Below are 20,117 nucleotides of genomic sequence, written 5' to 3'. Positions count from 1 at the left end.
GTGCTCCCACGTCTGATCCTCTCCACAGTGGCAGCGGGGTGAGTCTGAAATTCTGAAGTCATGTAGTTTTTTCTGGAAGGAGCCATGTCCAGTGAGGAGGTAGGTAGCATAGAGTCCTGGTGAAAACCAGACAGGTGTGAGGGGGTAGAAGGCCCTGACATCAGGGAGGAATCTTTTGGTGACAGCGCCTTTAGTTGATGTCTGCCATCTTTCTTGCCAGGTGTCTGTTAGATGTTCATTAAGTCTCATCTTTTCAGCGTTTCTATTATTTGCTGGGTCAGTGGTGAAACCTGCACAAGTAACTGCTCTTCCTTTGGCTATTTGGTAGAGCAACCCATGACGAACAATCTCCAGGTCCAGTGGAAGAGATCCAGTGAGGACCTGTAGCGCATGGGTGCTGACAGTGCGACAAGCACGCGAGGACAGAAGGAGAAGAGAGCGCTGGATAGTTCCTAGGCGCGATCTGTTTACTACGGTATTGGCCTTCTTGTACCAGACTCCAGAAGCATAGGTGATAACCGGGATGAAAACTGCCTTATAGAAGAGTGACAGCGTTCTCTTCTTTAAGCCCCAGTCCTTCCGGGCAACTCTTGAGACTTGGGCAGCATACTTCCTGATCTTAATCCTGAGTTGGTCTAGATGAGGAGTGAAGGAAAGGTTTTTGTCTAAGATCAAACCTAGATATTTAAGCTCTGTTTTTAGTTTTACTGTAACACCATTGACCTTGATTTGGGGTGGTCTTCTCAAATCAAGGGTGCCTTTTAGTAGGATCGAATTGGTTTTCTCTGGGGAGATCTTTAGGTTGTTATGCTCTGCCCAAGCTTGAAGGGTGGAGATGGCCTGGTTGGAAGTTGCTTCTAGTTGGGTTCTGTTATTGGCAGAAAAGAGCATGACCAGGTCATCTGCATAGGCCTGGGTTTGTACATTGTTGAGTTTGGTGTTCAGGAAATCATCCAGCACCAGATTCCAGAGGAGAGGCCCCAGGACAGATCCCTGAGGGCATCCCCTGAAGACTGGTCTGGAGACACTGCAGTGGGGAGCAGACACGACAACTCGCCGGTCCTGGAGATAGGTCTTGATGCATCTATATAAGTTTTCTGGGACATGCGCTCTTCGGAGTCTGCCCAGGACGCTGGGCCACCAGAGGGAATCGAAGGCACCAGCAAAGTCAAAGGAGATTAGTAGAAAGTATTTGGAGTTGCAGTTGGTAGCAGCTTCAATGATTGTTTCCAGTGCATCAATCGTGGAGCGTCCTTTCCGGAAACCGTACTGCTTAGGTGAGGAGAGACCAGCGTCATTGTAGTGGGCTTCTATTCTATGGGAGATCATCCTTTCGAGAAGTTTGCTGAAGACTGGCAGCAGTGCAATGGGCCGCTAAGATTGTGGCAGATCATGTGGTTTGGTTGCATTCTTCAATATAAGTCTAAGGATTGCAGTCCTCCATTGTGTGGGGAAGAATCCTTGGTGGAGACAGTGGTTTAACAGGTTGAGTATTGTAGTGGGAATAAGTTCAATGGCCTTCTGGACGATTTCTGGATCGAGCATGTCTCTGCCCGGAGCCTTCTTGTTTCTGATTCTAGATGCAGCTAAGTTGAGCTCGGTTGTGGTGAAGGGTTCTTCAATTGCAGTTGTGTGATATGTTTCATTTTCCATGCAGAGCTGTAGCTGTTCCGGTGTGTGTGGGTCAGCAGGCTGCTGAAACGTAGCGTCTAAAATATTATTGATAGTATCTTGCCACGATCTGGTATACAGTCCGTTCGGTAATTTTGTGGTTGATACGACCTCGCCTCTGGGAAGCTTGTTAGTGGTCACTTTGTACACAATCCCCCAGGGATCGGCGTTCCCTTCAGTGCTTACCAGGGCTTCCCATGAGCGCCTTTTGCGCTGTTTTATTGTTGTGGTATACTGGTTCCTGGTCACTCGATATTGCTGCAGTAAAGCCTCTGTTTCTTCTGGAGGCCATGTTCTTCTTGCACGTTGATAGCGTTTTCGTCGGTAAATGACTTCGCGTCTAAGAGCCTGGAGTTCAGGTGACCACCAGGGGACAGCACCAGGTGTGAATCTCTTCTTTTTGATAGCCTTGTTTGCAGCATTACTGACGAGCTGTGTAATTGCACATTGATGCTGGTCTGGGCTGAGGCCGCTAGGATTGAAGCGGCTGGCTGCACTGGTCAATTCCTCCTTAAAAAGGTTCCAGTCAGCCTTATTCAGGGCATATCTTCTTTGTTGAGTTCGGTTGGTTGGTTGTGTGACTAGTGAACGGTGTAGTTGGAAGGTTAGTACCCTGTGGTCAGAGGTGGTCCAGTCCTCACGGACTGTCCAGGAAGCAAGGTGCTGAGCAATGGAGCTTGAGGCTAAGGTGATATCTATTGTAGCTTCCCACAGGGTACTGGAGAAAGTTGGCAGGCAGTTAGGTTTGTTTAGAATGACCAGGTTGCTGTTAGACAAGTAGTCCTCAAGACGTTGGCCATTTCTATTTCCTCTGTGATTTGAGTTCGGCTGTGCCAGGCTGGGGACCTGCAGTTAACATCAGCCCCTATAATGAGTTTAGCATTTGGCATTTGTAGCTGGATGGCTCTGTAGATATCGGGTGGCAGGAAGAATATCTTCCCCCGGTCGACAGTATATCGAAACTAAGTAGAATTGCCCCAGTGGTGAAATTACATGGGCGCACACAGCCCAGCTAGTACACAGATCAGTGATTTTGGTGACAGTCAGTTCGGGATTGCGAACGACGATCGCGGCCCAGGGTGTGTCACCATCAACCTGGACCACTTTAAATCTTAAGGGGTAGCCTTTTACCTCCTTGTTATGAGTGTATGGCTCCTGAAGCAGCAGCACATCTAAGTTCTCTTCATCTGCCTTTTTGACCAGTTGTGCAGCAACAGCCTTGGCCCTCTGAGCGTTATGTTGTGCTATTTTCACAGTGTGGGTATTTAGGTTTGGTCTGTTACTCCCCATATTCTATTCTTGATTGTTGAGCATAAACTGGGGATAATGGTGTGCCCAGGCTTTGAGATAAACTGGGCAACTGCTGTCACGGAGCGAATGGTTGGCTGGCACTTTTAGGGCCTTGCAATTGGCACATGTGGGAGGTTGAGACTTTTTGGGACATGTAGCGTATTCATGCCCCATTTCGGCACAGTGGCCACAGGTGGGAAGATTTTGCCTGCACGTGTGCGTGGTGTGGCCGAAACGGCAGCACCTGAAACATTTGGGGACGGCTACATGCTCCCTAAAGCGGTGGCTGCCCCAGTTGATGTAAATTCTTGTTTGTTGGGAGAGGATCTTCCAGGCCTTGGGTGATAGCTCAAAGACCCAGTTAATGGTGTGCCCAGCTCTGGGTTTTGTTTGGAATTTAGGGATTATGTGAGAAGTTGGTTCTTCATCTGGGAGTTCCTGTTTCAAGTTTCTGTGGAAAATTTCGCTTTGCAATTCCTCTGGAAGGAGATCCTTGTCCACGTCTAGTACCAGTATGCAAGGGCCCTTTTGTCTAGGGGGCTCGGCCAGGAGTCCCAGAGATGGTAATTTAGGATTCTTAACAATCAGTTCAGCATCCTCTTTTGTGGCTGTTTCTATAATTACTCCTGTATTTCGCGTTTTGCGAATTGACTTGATTTTAGTGTTCTTTAAGTCATCTGTCAAGGAATCCATGATGGTCTTCTTGACCTCCTCACTGGACATACGACCTTCATTGGTAAGGGGTTTAAGTACCACAAAGTTAGGTCTGGGTGATAGCGTTTTCTTCAGTGTAGTCCGTAGGTTGGTACCTGAATTGTTTGTCTCGTAGCTCAGTTCCTGAGATTCGGGAATAAAGTCCGGTGGTGACTTCCTCAGCGTCTGGGCATATGTGGAGTCGCGCTGTCGCATTTGTTTTACTCCACAGTCAGTGTAGGCTTCCAATTTTGCAGTTGCCTTTTCGCTTTCCAGGTGAGTCTGGATAAGCAGCGATTCTAGCTTATTCCATAGGGTGACGATTTCTGCCCTAAGAAGTGTTGTAATTCTGTTAGTTGGCTCTTTGAGCACGTTCTCCAGTGCTACTTTGAGTTGTAGCGATTGTTGGATAACTGTCCCCTCAGGCATGCTGGGGTCAAGGGGGAGGTCAGGTTGTCTCATATCTGTGTACTCGGTTTGGGAGAGGGGGGGGGGGAGTTCCATGGTCCCTCTGTTTTGAGATTTTGACCTGGTTTTTCGATCAAATTTGGTACCGATTGATTTTTTGTTCTTAATGGGGGGTTCAGTTTGAGATCCCTCATGTTCTTCGTGTTGCTCTGCTATTTTAGGGTTGTCGGTCACTGGCAGGGTTGTGTTTACAGCCGATTTCCTCGATTTACCCTCCATTTTGAGCAGATACGAATTGGCGAGTTCACTCCGGATGAGCGAGTGGCGAGACAGTCTCACAGAAGGAGCTCAGAAAATGAGTGCAGATGATACCCACTGCAAGTTAGTAGGTGAATCAGCTTAAGAAGTGCTACACAAGAACAGTTACCACCAATAGGATTTACGTGCTGTTAAGTCACGTGCTATTTGCCCTGGGATGACATCCATATGGTCATTATAATGGTATTAAGTTACACCAGTGCTTGCAATATTATTTATATCAAGTGGCACAGTTATAATTTCTGCCGAAATTGCCAAAATCAGCCGTTCACATCCAGTATCAGCGCCCTAATTTAAATAGCCGACTGGGCTAGGTGAGTAAAGTGCCTGCCTGGCAACCCAAAGGTCGCGGCTCAAATCCCTCCTCGGGCTTGGATCAGAGTACTGCAAAAACCTTGGGAGGTGTATTATAGCCACAGAAGCCGATGCGCCAACAACTAACAGGGTTAAACGAGGCAGTCAGCGATTCCTGAGTTAGGCCTAACAATATTACAAAGGTAATAAACTAATATTAACAATTTACAAAATCTATTAAAATTTATATCCAGTTAGGGAAAAACTTACTGACAATTTCTGCACAACAACTGAATTAAATAAAACACAATGAATACATTAGGATATTAAATGAAATGCAGCATACTAAAACGTCAACCGTACTAACAACGACACTAGCGACATCCCCGTTTCCACTTATAGTCTGCTGAGCCCCAATTACTTCCTGACAAAATCCCAATTATCGGCAGCTTCAACAACTGCTTATCTCAGTTGTCCTAATTATTCGCTGTAGAATTTCTTTCGCTTCAAAGGTGATTCTTGTGCATATTCCCGCTGTATTTGCATATTCCCTCAGGGAAGAGAGTAATTTGGAATTTCCTCTTTTCAATCTTCTTTGGTTAAAAATATCTCCAGCCCATTCTGTCAAATTCATCTGTTGTGTATATCAATCTCTTAATTCCACTAATCACTCGGAACTTTTTCACTTCCTTTCTTTGAAACTCGACTTTCTCTAATCCAACAGTGGGTAATTTTACTTGGCAATTTTAATGTCCACAACAACAGCTGACTTCAGTTTTAGTCACACGGACCCAGCTGGTCGAGATGCTGAGACTTTTGTGATTACTAATGGTCTAGCACAGATTATTCGTTTACACTACAGAATACCAGACAATTGTGACAAAGACACAACCAACCTTCTTGATCATTCTCACAAAAAAAAAAAAAAAAATCCTTCCAAGTACATAGTCTAGGTGAGTAGTCCTATATGACGACTTGGTAACAGTCTATGGTGCCATGGAGCCTCTCTCTCTCTCTCTCTCTCTCCCCCCCCCCCCTCTTGGCTTCTTACCCTCGTGTTGTTTAGCATTACAAGAATGTGAAATGGGATCATCTGCGAGATTTCTGTTCACCTTTCCTTGGTTGGATTACTGTTTTAAATCTTCTGATGTCAATGTTTTCTCAGATGATGTCAGCGAAATTATTCTTGTAGGGATAAAATCCTTTATTACACACTCCGTTTTAAAATCTCGTCCTTTATCTAAACCTTGATTTTTTTTTTTCCCAATAAATGTGCTAAGGTATTGGTTCAAGATAAGGATGTTGCATATCACAATTGCTCTGCATTTAAATCTCCAAGTCCATTTTTTGCATACACCCAAAGCCCCAACTATTTTAAGTAAGTTATTAATCAATTCAAACTAGAATTTGAACAGGCTAAGAGAAGAAATCTTGCTTCTTGTCCAAATGTTAGCCGAGCATTCTGGTCTCTTGCCAATGCTATTTGGCTGCAACTTAGCCCATCTGTACTCCCACTTCTGTTAAATCCTAATAGTTCTGTTGCCACCTTAGGTAAAAAGAAAGCTGGCCTGCTAGCGACTTAATTTTCTTCTGACTCGTGTATTGATGATCTTGGTAAAGCACCTCCAACCATTCCCATTACACTCCACTCAGTGTCTCCTTCCGAACAACCTTGATGCCAAAAAAGCTTCAGGTTCTGATGACATTTCTGCACTTTTTCTCAAATCCTTGTTCCTGAACTTAGTCCTGTTCTGTGTCGCCTTTTTGCACTTTCTTATTCCACTGGTGTTATTATTTCTGCTTGGAAATTTGCGCATATCCAACCAGTTCCTAAAAAGGGTGAAAAATCCCTCCTATCCAATTATCGTCCTATTGCAATTATTTCTAATCTTTCTAAATTAATGGAGAAATCCGTTAACCGCCAACTCCCAAACTATCTTGAAACCTTCCATCTCATCAATGATCACCAGCATGAATTCCGTCAGTGTCGATCCGCTGGTGATATACTTATCTACGGACAAATTCAAGGTAAAATTTTGGTGAGATTCAGGCAGTTGCTCTTGACATTTCTTAGGCTTTTGATCATATTTGGCATAAAGGTCTTCTAAATAATCTTCCGTCTTGTGGATTGCTCTTATATATTCCATATTATTAGAAGGCTGTCTGCTTTCTAAATGTTTCACTACTGCTGGTGTTCCCCAAGGTTCAGTTCTTTATCCCGCTCTTCTCCTCTTGTATATTAATGACCTCCTTCCACTGACTGTAAATACTATCCACATTTTACTGATGAGAGCACATTGCATTCCACCTTCCAGTTTCAGAAACCTTGCACGCAAACAACTTCATCTTCTCGAATAGCTACCACCAATTCGTTAAATGATGATCTCCAGGTAATTCTCAATCGGGTAAAGTTAACGTAGTAATGTCAATCCTTATAAAGCTCGGTCCTGTCTTATATCTCACAAAAAGAATTCTTCTGCTCCTATGTTTATCTTCGATGACACTGAAATTGCTACACAAGATCATATATCACTATTAGGGATTAACTTAACTCTAATCTCGCTTGGCATAAGCACAAGAATGCTTCCTCTGCATTCAAAAAAAGTGGGTTTTCTCTTTCTCTCTTTTCTTCTAAACAGCTACTCACTCTACAAATCTCAAATCCACCCTACCATGGAATATTGTTCCCACATCTGGGACGATGCCCCCAAAACCTCACTCAGGCTTCTAGACTCCATTCAAGAGGCAGTTATATTAATTATTGAACCCATTTCTTACAAAGTCTCTCCACTCTCTGTCTTATAGACCTTCTGTTTCTGTTGCGTGTCTTTTCTACAGATACTTCCATGGTAAAAATGATCAAATCTATGTGTCCACCCATTACTTTCTAATAAACAATCAAGACGGCGAATTGCGTTCTTCACAGTTGCCTTCAAAATTCCCGATGGAATGTTCACCACTTCCTGACGGATTGCGTCCTTTAGATCGTAAAGCGTTGTTTCTTTTCATCAATTCTTTGAATTACTTCTTGTGATGCTGACGGAAGAGCACGTTCAGCTTAGGAATTAAATAGCCGTCTGCGAAAACGCCTTACAATATTAAATGCAGTTCTTGAACGAGAAGCCCTTGAGAGACGTTTTTCTCTCTTCGATACGCTCTGAAGGCAGTGGTAGTACTATCGCCATTCTCGTTGTAATAAAGTTTATTTAAAAGTGTCAACATTTTAAAACGAGTTTGACTGGATTTGGTTACTAAATTTGGGGCGAGAGCCTCGAGCTTTTTTCTTTTGTCTTTTTTATCTTGACGAAGAAGAATAGGACTAAGAAGAGTAAACGCTCGAATTCTCCAATCATTCCTTTTTTTTTTTATAACGAACGCAAAAGCTATTTTTTTATTTATTGATAATGAAAAAATCACTTGCCACTTGGTGCTCAAATTTGGAACTAATTTTGTTATTGTTTAAAAAGAAAAAAACTCCCATATATACTGATTACAACAAAACGCAACAAACATCTTCAATTTGCAAGCGAATTCAACTTAATTACTTAAAAACTTCTCTCGTGGACATCCCTTTTGTTTGCTTATATAATCCTGCCGTGGTATCTGTATGAGTTAGTTCATTGAAAACTTTAAAATTAAAAATGTCATTGTCTCATTACAATGTTAAGAAATTTATTGAAAATGCATAACTCGCAGAAAGAATTCCATAATTTTTTTGTCAGTCCTTGTAATTTTACCATATCCCGTGTGGCAATTGCGGCCAGAATTTGTTTTTGCATATAAAATCGAAATAAAATGATTTTAAAAGTTAAAGGTTTTTGCTCTGCTGGTATCATTATTATAATTTACATATCCAAGGACGTTTTTACTGTTTATAACCCATCAATATTTTTAATCGCGTTCGCAGATGCTTAAACGCCTATTATCTTTATCGTGTTCATTCGTCTGTCCGTCCGCATGTAACAACTCCGCTCCCAATGGATGGATTTTAATAATATTTTACGTTTGGGTCCTTTAGAAATATATGTCGAGCCAGTCCAAGTTTCATTAAAATTGGGACCAAGAGAAATTCGGCAATTATTTTTTTCGTAAAATTTGGAGTTGTCTTTATATGGAAATATATTTTGGAGCGTTGGGCATTACTTGATAAGGAAAACTCAAATCAACAGTAAATTTCTACGTTATGTTCTTTTGATCTCTGGAAAGGTTTTAGGATCAAGTACGATTCGTGCATTGCTATCTGAGCATTACTCGAGAAGAAAAAATCGGATGGATGCGAATTTTAACTTATGTTTTTCGACTCCTTGGAAGCTTTCAAGAACGGTTAGGACAGCGCAGCTCCCAAAATTATGTTTTGGGCATTACTGGAAAAGCAAAAGTCGGATCGACACCAAATTTCTGCATATGTTTTGTTGGATGCTGGTGAGGTTTAGCTTTAATTCCGAACTTTAACCTAACTTCTTAGTTTTGCTAGCGCATTGTTAAGAATACTAGCAATGAAATATGTAAGGAGGTTTTTGTTCCAGTGTGGCATAGCTGTGGCATTGGTTCTGCTTGTAAGACACTCCAAAAAATGCACATGCATCCCTATGAATTGAAGCCAGTACACGAGTTACTGCTGAAGGGACCATATCAGCTGTCTCCAGCGTTGGCAATTTTTCAAGGGACATAAATCCTCCATGAAACTTTCCTACATTCCTGAAAGTTGGAGTATGAGCAACAAAAAAGTTGAGATGAACAATAGGGAATATATGTCACTGTATCGTGAAAACATTATCATAAGACGATCTGTATAGAACATGTTTTTGACAAGAAAATACGATTGCTTCCACCTCCTTGACATACTTAGAGTCTGATTCATGGACAGCTGATTTCAAAGCGATTATAGCCACCAGGATGCATAGACGAGGGATAGCCAACTGGTGGCTCCATGAAGCTTTGGGTACCTTACATATATCTTATGATTATATGTGCATATCATAATACTTTTCTGATTATAATGTGCAACCAGATTTACATGAGTTAGGATTCAAAAGCTCTTTCATCAGACTGTATAACACGTAACTAAATTTTTATTGAAGCGGTAATGAAGAGCTCCCTCTTCATCAACCCATGCACAGTCCTACTAGTCCTAATATTATGCACTTCAACCCATGCACAGTCCTACTAGTCCTTATACCCTCGTGGGGTAGCGCAGTTGGTAGGATCGCCGTCCTTCCCACACCTGGTGGAAAAGACACGAGTTCGAATCCCGTCGATGAGGAGGCATTTTTATGAGCCTTTTTCACAATGTGCCTGAGTTAGTCGGTTTCAGGCGAGGGTAGCATGGGTTTTTCCTCTCGGAAACTCGAGTTTTTCTTCCAGCAAGCGGAAAATCGACTTCAGAACGCTCTGTTTAATTTCATCCACGAGTGTGTTAAAATCGAATCTTTTACAAAAGATGGAAAGTTATTGGCTGCCATGTCAACATTATTAATAAGGAATACTGAATACATTAGTAATACGTTGGAGGTCCTTAATTTCACTTCGGAGTGTGCTAAATTTAATGCCCATTTTTCTTTGAAAATGGTACTGAAATGGCACCAAAATCATTGGCATTGATTTTAGTTGTAGTGCCACGTTCGGTAAGCTTCAAAGGGGATGTTGTGCTTGTAGGAGAGCACAGCGATTTAAACATTTGTACAAATGTTTAAATCGCTGTGCGTGGGATCCACTAAGTTGGCAATTTCAGAATTGTAACATATTCACGGTAGCTTTTCTTCTTTTAGTTTTCCAATGTTGGTCGTTAATGCTTTGTAATTTCAAATCATTTTGCCTAATGGAGGACAAAGTCTGAATCTAACTGTACAGTTCCCAGTTTGTTTTACCAGGAGGTAGATGTCTAAAATGGTTGAGAATTTGTCCCAATTTTAGGAAATCATAAAATTTATGCATGAATTTAACGGAAAAAGTTCTGGTTTTATGGATCACTTGGCTAGTATTTTAGTTTTAATAATGTCTAATATAATGTGCAATAAATGTTTTTTGCCAAATATTGTATATAGTTATATCTCAATTTGGTCAGTGCTTTAAGTACGCTAGCTTTCAAAGTAAATAGGAATTTTTGATCCCTGCCATTAGCTTCGCTGTTACGCGAATATCGTACATACAATATCTCAGATGTTCCCTCCTGAAAATCTTTGAAAAGCTGTTACTTCCTACAATAATTGACCACTGCCTCCGTGACAGACCATTACATCTACACACCTCGCTGCACCACCGATCTGCAATCACAAACCTTCTTGACACGCTGTTTCGGATTCAACATGCCATCAGTAAAAGATCTCAAATAGACATCATCATTTTCTTTGACATAAAATCAGCTTTCGACCATGTGGCAATTCAAACACTGCTTCATTTATTAAAGAACTACTACAAGGCAACCGCCTCACTAACTCCTCCTTCGCAAAACGAAAGGATACTGATAATATCCCATAGTCGCTACCAGATTATGACAACGGTAAGAAGAGGAGTATCACCAGGTGGAGTATTATCTACCACGCTCTTTGCACTAATCTTACAACCATTTCTAGCGAGGTTTACAAACTTCAGCTCTTACGCTGACGACTTGAAGTTATTCGTCATCTCTGATGACATTAAGAGCGTTCAAGAAATAGTTGAAAACACTGCTACACAAATCAATCAACTTGTTGACTACTTAGATATGGCAGGGTTCCAATGAAATCAGAAAAAGTCATCCCAAATATCTATCAAACAAAAATGATATTCAAGCTCTAATAAATGGCAATAAGGTCACAAAGGTTTCAACTCACACAGACCTTGGTCTCACCTGGGACGAAAACCTTACTTTCCTGGACAATTTCATATATACAAAAAGGAAAACATATGCAGCCTTCTGCACGATCCGGCATGAGCTTGCTGGTTGCCAAAATATGTCCCTAATATGCAAATACATTGAAAGGTGTCTCACGCCCATTGCTTTATAAGCGTCTGAGTTATGGTCTTCAGCCCCATCAAGTATTGTAAAGAAATTCCTGGCAATTGAATATTGCGTTCTGAGGATCCATAGGAACCCGTTCACCATCTCTAGATCTATTCTACATGCGAACATTAACATGACACTAGGGAAAATCAAAATTCTAGAAAGGAATCTCATCACTCTTGCCAAACTGTTAACTAATAGGATTGATTCTCCCAACGTTCAAGAAATCATCTTAGCCTCAAGCACCCACCCAAGAGAGCGACATAAACAACGGTATAAGTCGACTCTCACCAACCTTGTCCGCCTTAGAGATATGTTCAAGATTTCAACAATCTGCAAATTAACCCCAACAAACCATTGGATGACAAGAAATACAGGAAGAATATCCTGGAAGACTTGCATCGAAGCATCGACCTCCAGTGAATCTCGACAAACATGATCAAGTCACTCCATCTACCAGTCCCTCACATGCCATCGACAGATATATAAAATTCTCTGAAATTCAAGACTTTGGCTGTCTTTTAACAGATTGAATTTATGTAAACTTAATTAGTTCTCTGTAAATAACTAAATGTAAGTTCAAATGTAAGTTTTCTCCCTCTTGTAAATATGTATACATATGCCGTTCCAACCTCCAGGTAAGGGCATTGTCAAATGTTATCTATTGGCCTTTTAATGTATGTATGTATTTTTCAATTATAATTCTATGTACACCCTTCTAGCCAACCAGCTGTACAGCGGGTGAAATCAGGAATTTTTATGGACCTTTTTCTCAACGTGGCTGAGTTAGTCGGTCTCAGGCGAGGGTAGCGTGGTTTTTCCTCCCGGAAACTCAGATTTTCCGTCCAGCAAACAGCAAATATCGACCACAGCACACACGCGTTTATAGACATTATATACGGGCATATGGCCCAAGTTGCTGACGCGCCTAAACAATAACCTACCAATCTAGATTCCTTTCTGAACTTGTCACATCGCTCTCAAGAACATTAGAGAAATGCGCGGTTTCAGTACAATGAGACACTGTACGCAAACTTTCTCTCATTCTCCCACTCGAAACTGTAAATCTAAACTTTAACTAAAATCTAAAACTGGTAATAAATTGTAGCTAAACTATAACTATATTATTGCTACTTTAATATAACTTTCCGGCTGAGCACTTTTAAAACATCATTTCATTTCAAACACACAGTGTTATGAACCTTATAAATATGGATTCTAAAGATATTGATTCCTCACTCAAAAAAACTCAACAGTGATTCATCTTTGCCCCAGATGGTGTCCCACTTACTTTCTGGACAAAAACGGTTGGTTCTGCCGTTCCCCTCTTTACTGTATTCAGCCTTTCATTATATATTGGAGCCTATCCGACATAACAAGCTTCAAAAATGAACAAAGCTCCATCATAAGCGATTGCAGATCTATCACTGTATTTAACAGTATTGCCAGGATCTTTCATGCACCCATACACGACATCACTAGTGAATTTGACATCACACAACGTCCTCTTAGCCAAACTTCAAAACTATGTCATCAATAACCCAGACAGCTGGTGATCCACTACTCAACTGGATCAGCAGCTATCTTTCGCAGAAAAATCGTGGTATAATCTTTTATTATAGCACTCCCTCTCGTGTTTTTGATCTCCACATCTCTCTTTATAAATTATCTTACTACTACTACCAGTGAACAGCCAGTTAAAATTGCCATGTTTGCTGATGACGTCAAACTATATTCCATCATACACAACCAGGTGGATCGCCTTGTTATCTCAATGATCTCAGCAGCTGGATTACTGAGATCATTGATATTGTTCTGGGTTGGCCCATGTTGTATTGGGTAGTCAGCTCTTCAACTGTGCTGCGCCTGTTCACCTGTACGAGTCGTCGGACCCGGCGCTCACTCTTACATCAACCTTTCGCTGACCTTTGCAGTTTTGCCGTCGGATCATTGTTTGACCATTTTGACTGGCGTCAAAATGGTCAATGGTCTCGAACACCCCATCAGTTCAGCCGTTTGGGAAATCGAGGCACCAGCTCGTCGAGCACTCACATCTGTCCTTTATCAAAGTCCGATAAATCCTTCCTTTTACCAATCTCGCTCGGAATTTTACTACCTACTGAACCAGTGACACCTTGTCCATGATAGGTCGGCTAACTCCGCACTCTTGTACCTCACGTGGTCAACGGGTCGCATTCAGTTTTCAAAAGAGATTATGTTCAGTTCGGCGGTTACGTTTTTTTTTTTTTTTTATTCTCAATATCTTGAAATCTTTCTTTTGAGGGCAGTTTTCACCTTAGGAAAGAGGAAGAAGTCCCCTAGTGCTATATCAGGAGAATAGAGTGCATGGTTGATCTGTACAATTCCATGCTTTGTCAGAAATGTCTTCACAACAAGTGCTGAATGGGCAAGGGCATTGTCATGCAACAAGAACCAGCTATCATTCTCTCCAAATGCAGCCACATCCAGTGTTTGAATAGTCTAGTCTTTGAATCATTTATACGTAGCACGCAACACTGAATCTGTCCTCTTCAGGTACAAATTCCTTGTGAATCACATACACCCCGTTTGTCGAGAAACGTGATCAGCATCGTTTTGACCCTGGACTTGTATACACGACTTTTTGGGCCTTGATGATTTAGACTATTGCTGACTATTGATGATTTTGAGGTCCACTGCATTGCCCTGACCCCTCGTCTCTGGTCATTGAAACGCTCAACACTCATCTCCAGTGACAATACAATTCAGGAAATTAGGATTGTCTTGACAATCCTAGAAGCTGGCGCACTATGGCCACAGATGCCGATGCGCCTAATAAATCCCCAAACAATCAATCAATCAAATCCTAAAAGGAGTCTGCAGATGATGACACTCTTCGTTGCTTCTACTCACCGGTGAGCCTGTGCAGCACAAATTTTGCACAGACCATACTTTTCCCTAAATCTTTATGTAGAATTTGACGATTTTTTTCTCCTTGTTCATATCAAACTCATCAGTCGTCATTCTTACGGTCAAACAACGATCTCTTGCCACAATTCCTTGAACTTTTACAACTCTATCCTCATTTCGAGTTGACGGACTCCCACTTCTTTGATCATCGCGCACATCCTCACATCCGATTTTGAACTGCTTTTACCATTCAAACACGCTAGCAAGACTTAACATTTCATCAATATAAACAGTTTTTACCATTTCATACATTTCTGTTACAGATTTTTCCAGTTTAAATCAAAATTTGATATTCATTCGTTCCACTACTGCAAAATCGTGACGCGGAACGTTAACGCTACTAAAGAAACTGGTTGTTACTTTCAACTTTGTCAGACTATTGGACAATCTCTGTACCACTAACTGTTGGAGGAAATGTGAACTACAACAAAATACTTCGTTTATTTTCAAATTCATTGAATATGACCGCAACAAACCAGATGGGAACTTTATTGGCACACCTTGTATATGTATTACATACAATTCACGAGGTGATAAATCCAATTTTCTGCCACGGAGATTGGTATGATCTTTATTGTAAAATTCATAGGTACACGCAGCTGCTCTGCCTTTACAAACCCTTCATGGCACTAAGCCAGGGTTTAGTACGAACCGAATTTATTATTGGGCTGAATTCAATCTCATATTTATTGGAATCAGTTCTGTGTACAGTTCTGGCTTTTCGCCATGGCGTCATCCTGTTGGAAGAACTCGTTTGCAGACGGATACACTGTAGGGATGTGCCAGGTCGGAAAACACCGCTACCACCAGCCTGCATTGTTGAAACTTCTGGATGGGTCTATGGATTCATGCTGTTTTCACCATCTTCTCCCATTCCCATGAAACAGCAGAAACCAGGATTAGTCAGATTAGATAATGTTTTTCCAGTCCTCCACAGTTCATTGTTGTTCTGAGCGCACTGTAACTGTACTTTCATGTTTGTTACTAACAGGAGTGGAACCCGGTTCGATCGTCTCTTCGTGACAAAGTATGGCGAGTTGTGCGTTCTGAAATGTCTCCGTGTCTACCACAATTTACTGTTTTCTTATTTGACTAACTTTAGCCTTTCTGTTACCTCGCCTTTCTTGTCAGCCGTTTGGCCTCTCGCATTAGCAAGCCGTTTTCGACCCCAGGATCGCCTCTGGCTCATTTATCAGTTAATTCTCTTTTCAGTGCTTTTTATTTTATTACCAATGGCTTAGGAGAGAATCGATACCCTCTCCAAGTTTATCCCGAGGAGAATACCCGCTAAACTGATAGGAGAAAACGAAACTTGCAATATTTCACAATGACATTGTAAGATTTTATTTTCTGTCATAAGAAGCTACTCGGGTTCCCATCAAGATAATCCTCCTCCCCCTCCAGACCTGGGGGGGAGCTCACCACGCCACCACATGGATAAGAATAGGCATTATTAATATATAAAAAGAAAAGAACGGGAGAAGGAACTGGACAATAGGGAATACCAACATTAGTGGAGGAGTTAAAAGACAGAGATCCATCTACCATCACCAAAATCCTCAAAAACGTCAAGAACAACTGCTTGCCTATCAAACCTTTTCCATTGAATTTGTCCATAGATGAGTAACATATGCCAATACGCCAGTGTCGATCCAACGTATGGATGAGAAGGAGAGATGATGCATGTTGTACAATTATATGGCAAGCGCAAGTATAAGTTTAGTTAAATGAGTATATAAACGGGTTTTGAAATTAAAGAGGAAGTAATTGAAGTTGAAGGTTAGCCTTTATTGCGTGTGGTATGCGATGTGCCTTATATGCATGCATGTACATAAATTACCTCTGTTGTGTAATAAATGTTTTTGTTTTATTCTCGTGTCTGCCTCATTTGCTCATGAGGAATTCGCACTTTTATAAAATATGTTCCTCATCTCTCGAATCCTCAGGTCATCAAGAGATCTTAACAAGCAGTTAGTTGTACTGTGAGCCTTAGTGTTTTCAAGGACGTTGTTGTACGCGTAATCTTCAACAATTTCCGAAGGTTACGCATATAATTTTTCAAGGGTTGTTGAAGATTATACGCATAACATTCGATAATTGCTGAAGATTGTGCGTATGATCTTGAACAATATTGCAAAACCTTCAACAATCGTCGAAGATTATGCATATAGCCCAAAGTATTCAGGGGCAATTAGTTATTTTATCAAATAAAATAGTAGCTCTGATCGCTATAATCTCCACAGAACGATAGTCGCCAGCATTAATACAAAATGTTAACCCGTACTGCCCGAGTTACCCAGGAGGGCATGATACAAAGTCTTCCCGCTTTCGAAGAAACAAAAAATAACCACCAGTTTTCATTACACTCTTTGTTTTCTTAACTTCTACCTCTAAACTTCTTCTTCTTCTTCAACAAGGACAAGTTTGCTGAACTCCAGACTTACCTGTTTTCAACTACGAGAATAAAAATTGAATGTCACAGCTGGCGATCACAAATGATCGCAATCTAGAATGGCGTTGACAGTTGACAAAGGCAGGTTATACTCGAAGAATTGTAAATAGTGATGGATGCCATTGTTTATTCTTCATATTTTTATTTAAATCGAGAGATATGGGGGAAAAAAAAAAGGAAAGTACGTAAAAGAATGTGCGCAAGAGTTATAAAAATTACGAAAAGTGTCGATCAAGTCGGTTCAGAATAATAAATAAATAAATTATTTATTTATTTTATTCTTACTGACCCTTTTTAACTCTCGTTTAAACTTTTATTTTTCCAATAAATATGAAATGTGCCATTATTATGGCAATTGCTAGCATTTTCAATCGAATTTGAGTTTATAAGTACAAAATAAATTCGAGGAATCTGCATAATGATTATTTAAAGTTCATTTGTAAACTGTCGAACCAGATTTCTTTAACAAAGGATCCTTCCTCTTTCGTTGGGCAATGAGATATCACCAGAAGGAGGAATCCGTAAAATTATAAACAGGAGTGTCCTTCTCGCACAGAAAGCGTTTATTTGCAATGCGGTCAATAGTAAAGTTTCAATTTATGATGCTGGAACATGGTTATCAAGTCTTGCATTCAGAAACAGATAATTATGAATAAAACGCTGCTAAATTACAGTTATATCCGCGTAATATATTTAACAACAACAATGTTTTACACGAGAATAGTTTGATGCGATGCAAGCAAATAAAATAGCTATTTATAAAAAGGCCGAGATGATTTCCTTTCAATCTTTTTGCCTTTTCGTGAACTCTGAACTTTGCAATTCGCAAATGCGAAAGTCCATTCTGACATTCCCTTTCTTAACGCCAACTAGGTTTAGTTGACAAAGGAAAAGCAACGGAATCGGAGGTACCAGTTCTTGAGCCGTAGAAGCAATGGCGGGAAGCCCATTTAAGGACCCTAGCCAGGCCTCGGGCATTCGGTAATGAAAACAGCGAGAGTTCGGGGACGGCACATCTCTCGCGAACAACATAACGAACGCTCTGATCCCACTGCGTGCAGGCACCCCCCGTGGCGATTCGGCGTTCCACCATTTACTGTGATAAATGCCTCCGCTCGTCAGAATGCTAACCTGGCGCTTTCGAGGATTGCTCGAGAGCTCTTCATTGAGGAACCGGTCCTGTCAGTGGCTGGCCAATCGGAACGCCGCATCGGTGCGTCATCGACGCGTCACCCGCGAATAACGAATGGTCGCTGTCTCGTGCTCTTTGTGAACAGAGTGGCGCGCATAAATTTCGTAATCTCCCCCTCGAGCAATTTGGTGACACTCGGTTCATTGACAAACGACTCTCTGGGCAAATAGCTGGCGGTGACTTGGCCGCGCGCGAGCTGCGTCTAAGGCCAACTAAATGCCTTCTCTCGAAAACGCTGTGCTGCACGAGGCTAAGAGACGATTGCAGCGCCGTGGTCCGCCGTTCTCTGGCGGCAGTCGAACTGCTGTAGTTTAGTGCGCTCGAGGATCTGCCGGACTGGTCGGAAAGGCTTTGTTTTGTTTCTATTTTTACTTATTTCTTTTATTTTTATTTCATCTCGGAATCTCGTGCACGATCTAAGGACGACTCAAGACATTTTACCGGCCCTGTGCCTCGGAGGATGGATAGTAGGGTTTACTGCTTAACTCCGGAAGATGATCAAGTATTCGAAGAAGATCAAATAGTGCCTGACTATACTTTTCTTTCCAGGGTCACTGTCTGCAGATTTCAGGTGAGTCCAGCTTGGGACAGGTCCCTAACCAGGACTTGATGCTGTTTCTATCCAACGCCATAAATATTCCAACTGCTGTTAATTGTAAATCTCTTTTTGATAAGTTGTGTATATTACTTCGCAGTTTCGATGATATCAGTAAGAATCTTAGACACGTGTCTTATCCTTTCATCTTTTTTTTTTTTAAGAAAGACATTCGTATGCATCCAACAAAGCCAACTTCGTGTTTGGTTGGCCACCCGTTATCTCTTATGGCACGCTGTGCATTTAACAACGGCACTATCGCATTGTTCAACTGGGTACCACGTGATGTTTACATTTCCGTAACATTATATTTAGTTCTTGTTCGTATGCATGGCAACCATCATTCCTCATCTCAACACGCTATTAATAAAACAAGGTGTTCTAAAAGCAAATGATTCATTTTATAAACTTAAAAAGTCTCCTTTAATATCTCATGTGCCGCATTTCTAAAGCTCATCGCACTAATCAGGACCAGTCCTTAGAATGGGGAGAGGGGGTAGCAAGCGCAATGCTCTCGAACCCCCAATTGAAAATGGACCGAGTGCATTACACTCGGGAAAGGAGAATTCCTTCTCGGGTTCTCTGATTAGAATTGTCCTAAATACAGTAGTTTCCTTTATTCAACTCTCATGGCCACGCTGCTGAGAATCCTCGAGTGCAGTGTTTCCCATATTTTTTTCGACCCCTCCCACCCACCTCCAGAGGGCCCTCCTACTCTTCCGGCTTCCCTTCTTCCTACTAAATAAACAATTTGTAAAGTTTTTACTCCAAGTATGGATTGATCACTGTATTCAGTGTATAACTTTTCTTAGTGATCTGATGAATAACTAAAAGTTCATACCACACTTGCCTAACATGTCCAGATCCACATTTACAACAGTAATTAATGCAACATTTTAGATCGATTAGAATTGTTGGTAACTGTGACATGTCCTCCAGCCCAAGAACAAAATGGCTGGGGTTAAATGAGGTGTGACCACGATGGCCAGGTAATGGGACTTCGGGGGCCAATTCAGCCATTGAAAAACTATCGTATTTCAATAACTATGAGGAATAAAATTAGGTATATCTATGCTAATTGTTATTTATTGCGCAGTCCTACCTCAGCGCGTGGAAATTCTGACTTTGTATTGAATAAACACCCCGCACCATGAAAGATGTCTGAATCCTTTAGTTAAGACATCGTGAAACATTGCGCGTGTATGCGCACATATACCGAATAACATACAAAATATACTTTACATATGAACGCGTATACACATCCCCTAGGAAA

General features: G+C 41.3%; 1 protein-coding gene across 2 annotated transcripts in view; it reads left to right on the top strand.

Moving 5' to 3' along the window:
* LOC150082012 (uncharacterized) overlaps positions 1-20,117 on the top strand; it is a 136,576-nt gene that overhangs the window by 54,459 nt on the left and 62,000 nt on the right. Inside the window, exon 1 of one of the 2 annotated variants that reach the window (XM_090379063.1) lies at positions 18,456-18,820. The exons of the other annotated variant lie outside the window; for it this stretch is intronic. Within the exon in view, the coding sequence (XP_090235189.1) occupies positions 18,710-18,820 (111 nt within the window). The 5' untranslated portion in view covers positions 18,456-18,709. Of the gene's footprint in view, positions 1-18,455; positions 18,821-20,117 lie in introns of those variants that run through there. 2 annotated transcript variants of the gene reach the window in all.

This window comes from Mastigoproctus giganteus, chromosome 8 (assembly GCF_048544385.1).
Source record: "Mastigoproctus giganteus isolate SK-2022 chromosome 8, ASM4854438v1, whole genome shotgun sequence".
NCBI lineage: Eukaryota > Metazoa > Arthropoda > Arachnida > Uropygi > Thelyphonidae > Mastigoproctus > Mastigoproctus giganteus.
Note: the sequence above shows the minus strand (reverse complement) of the source record. Positions and strands in the feature narration are given on the sequence as shown.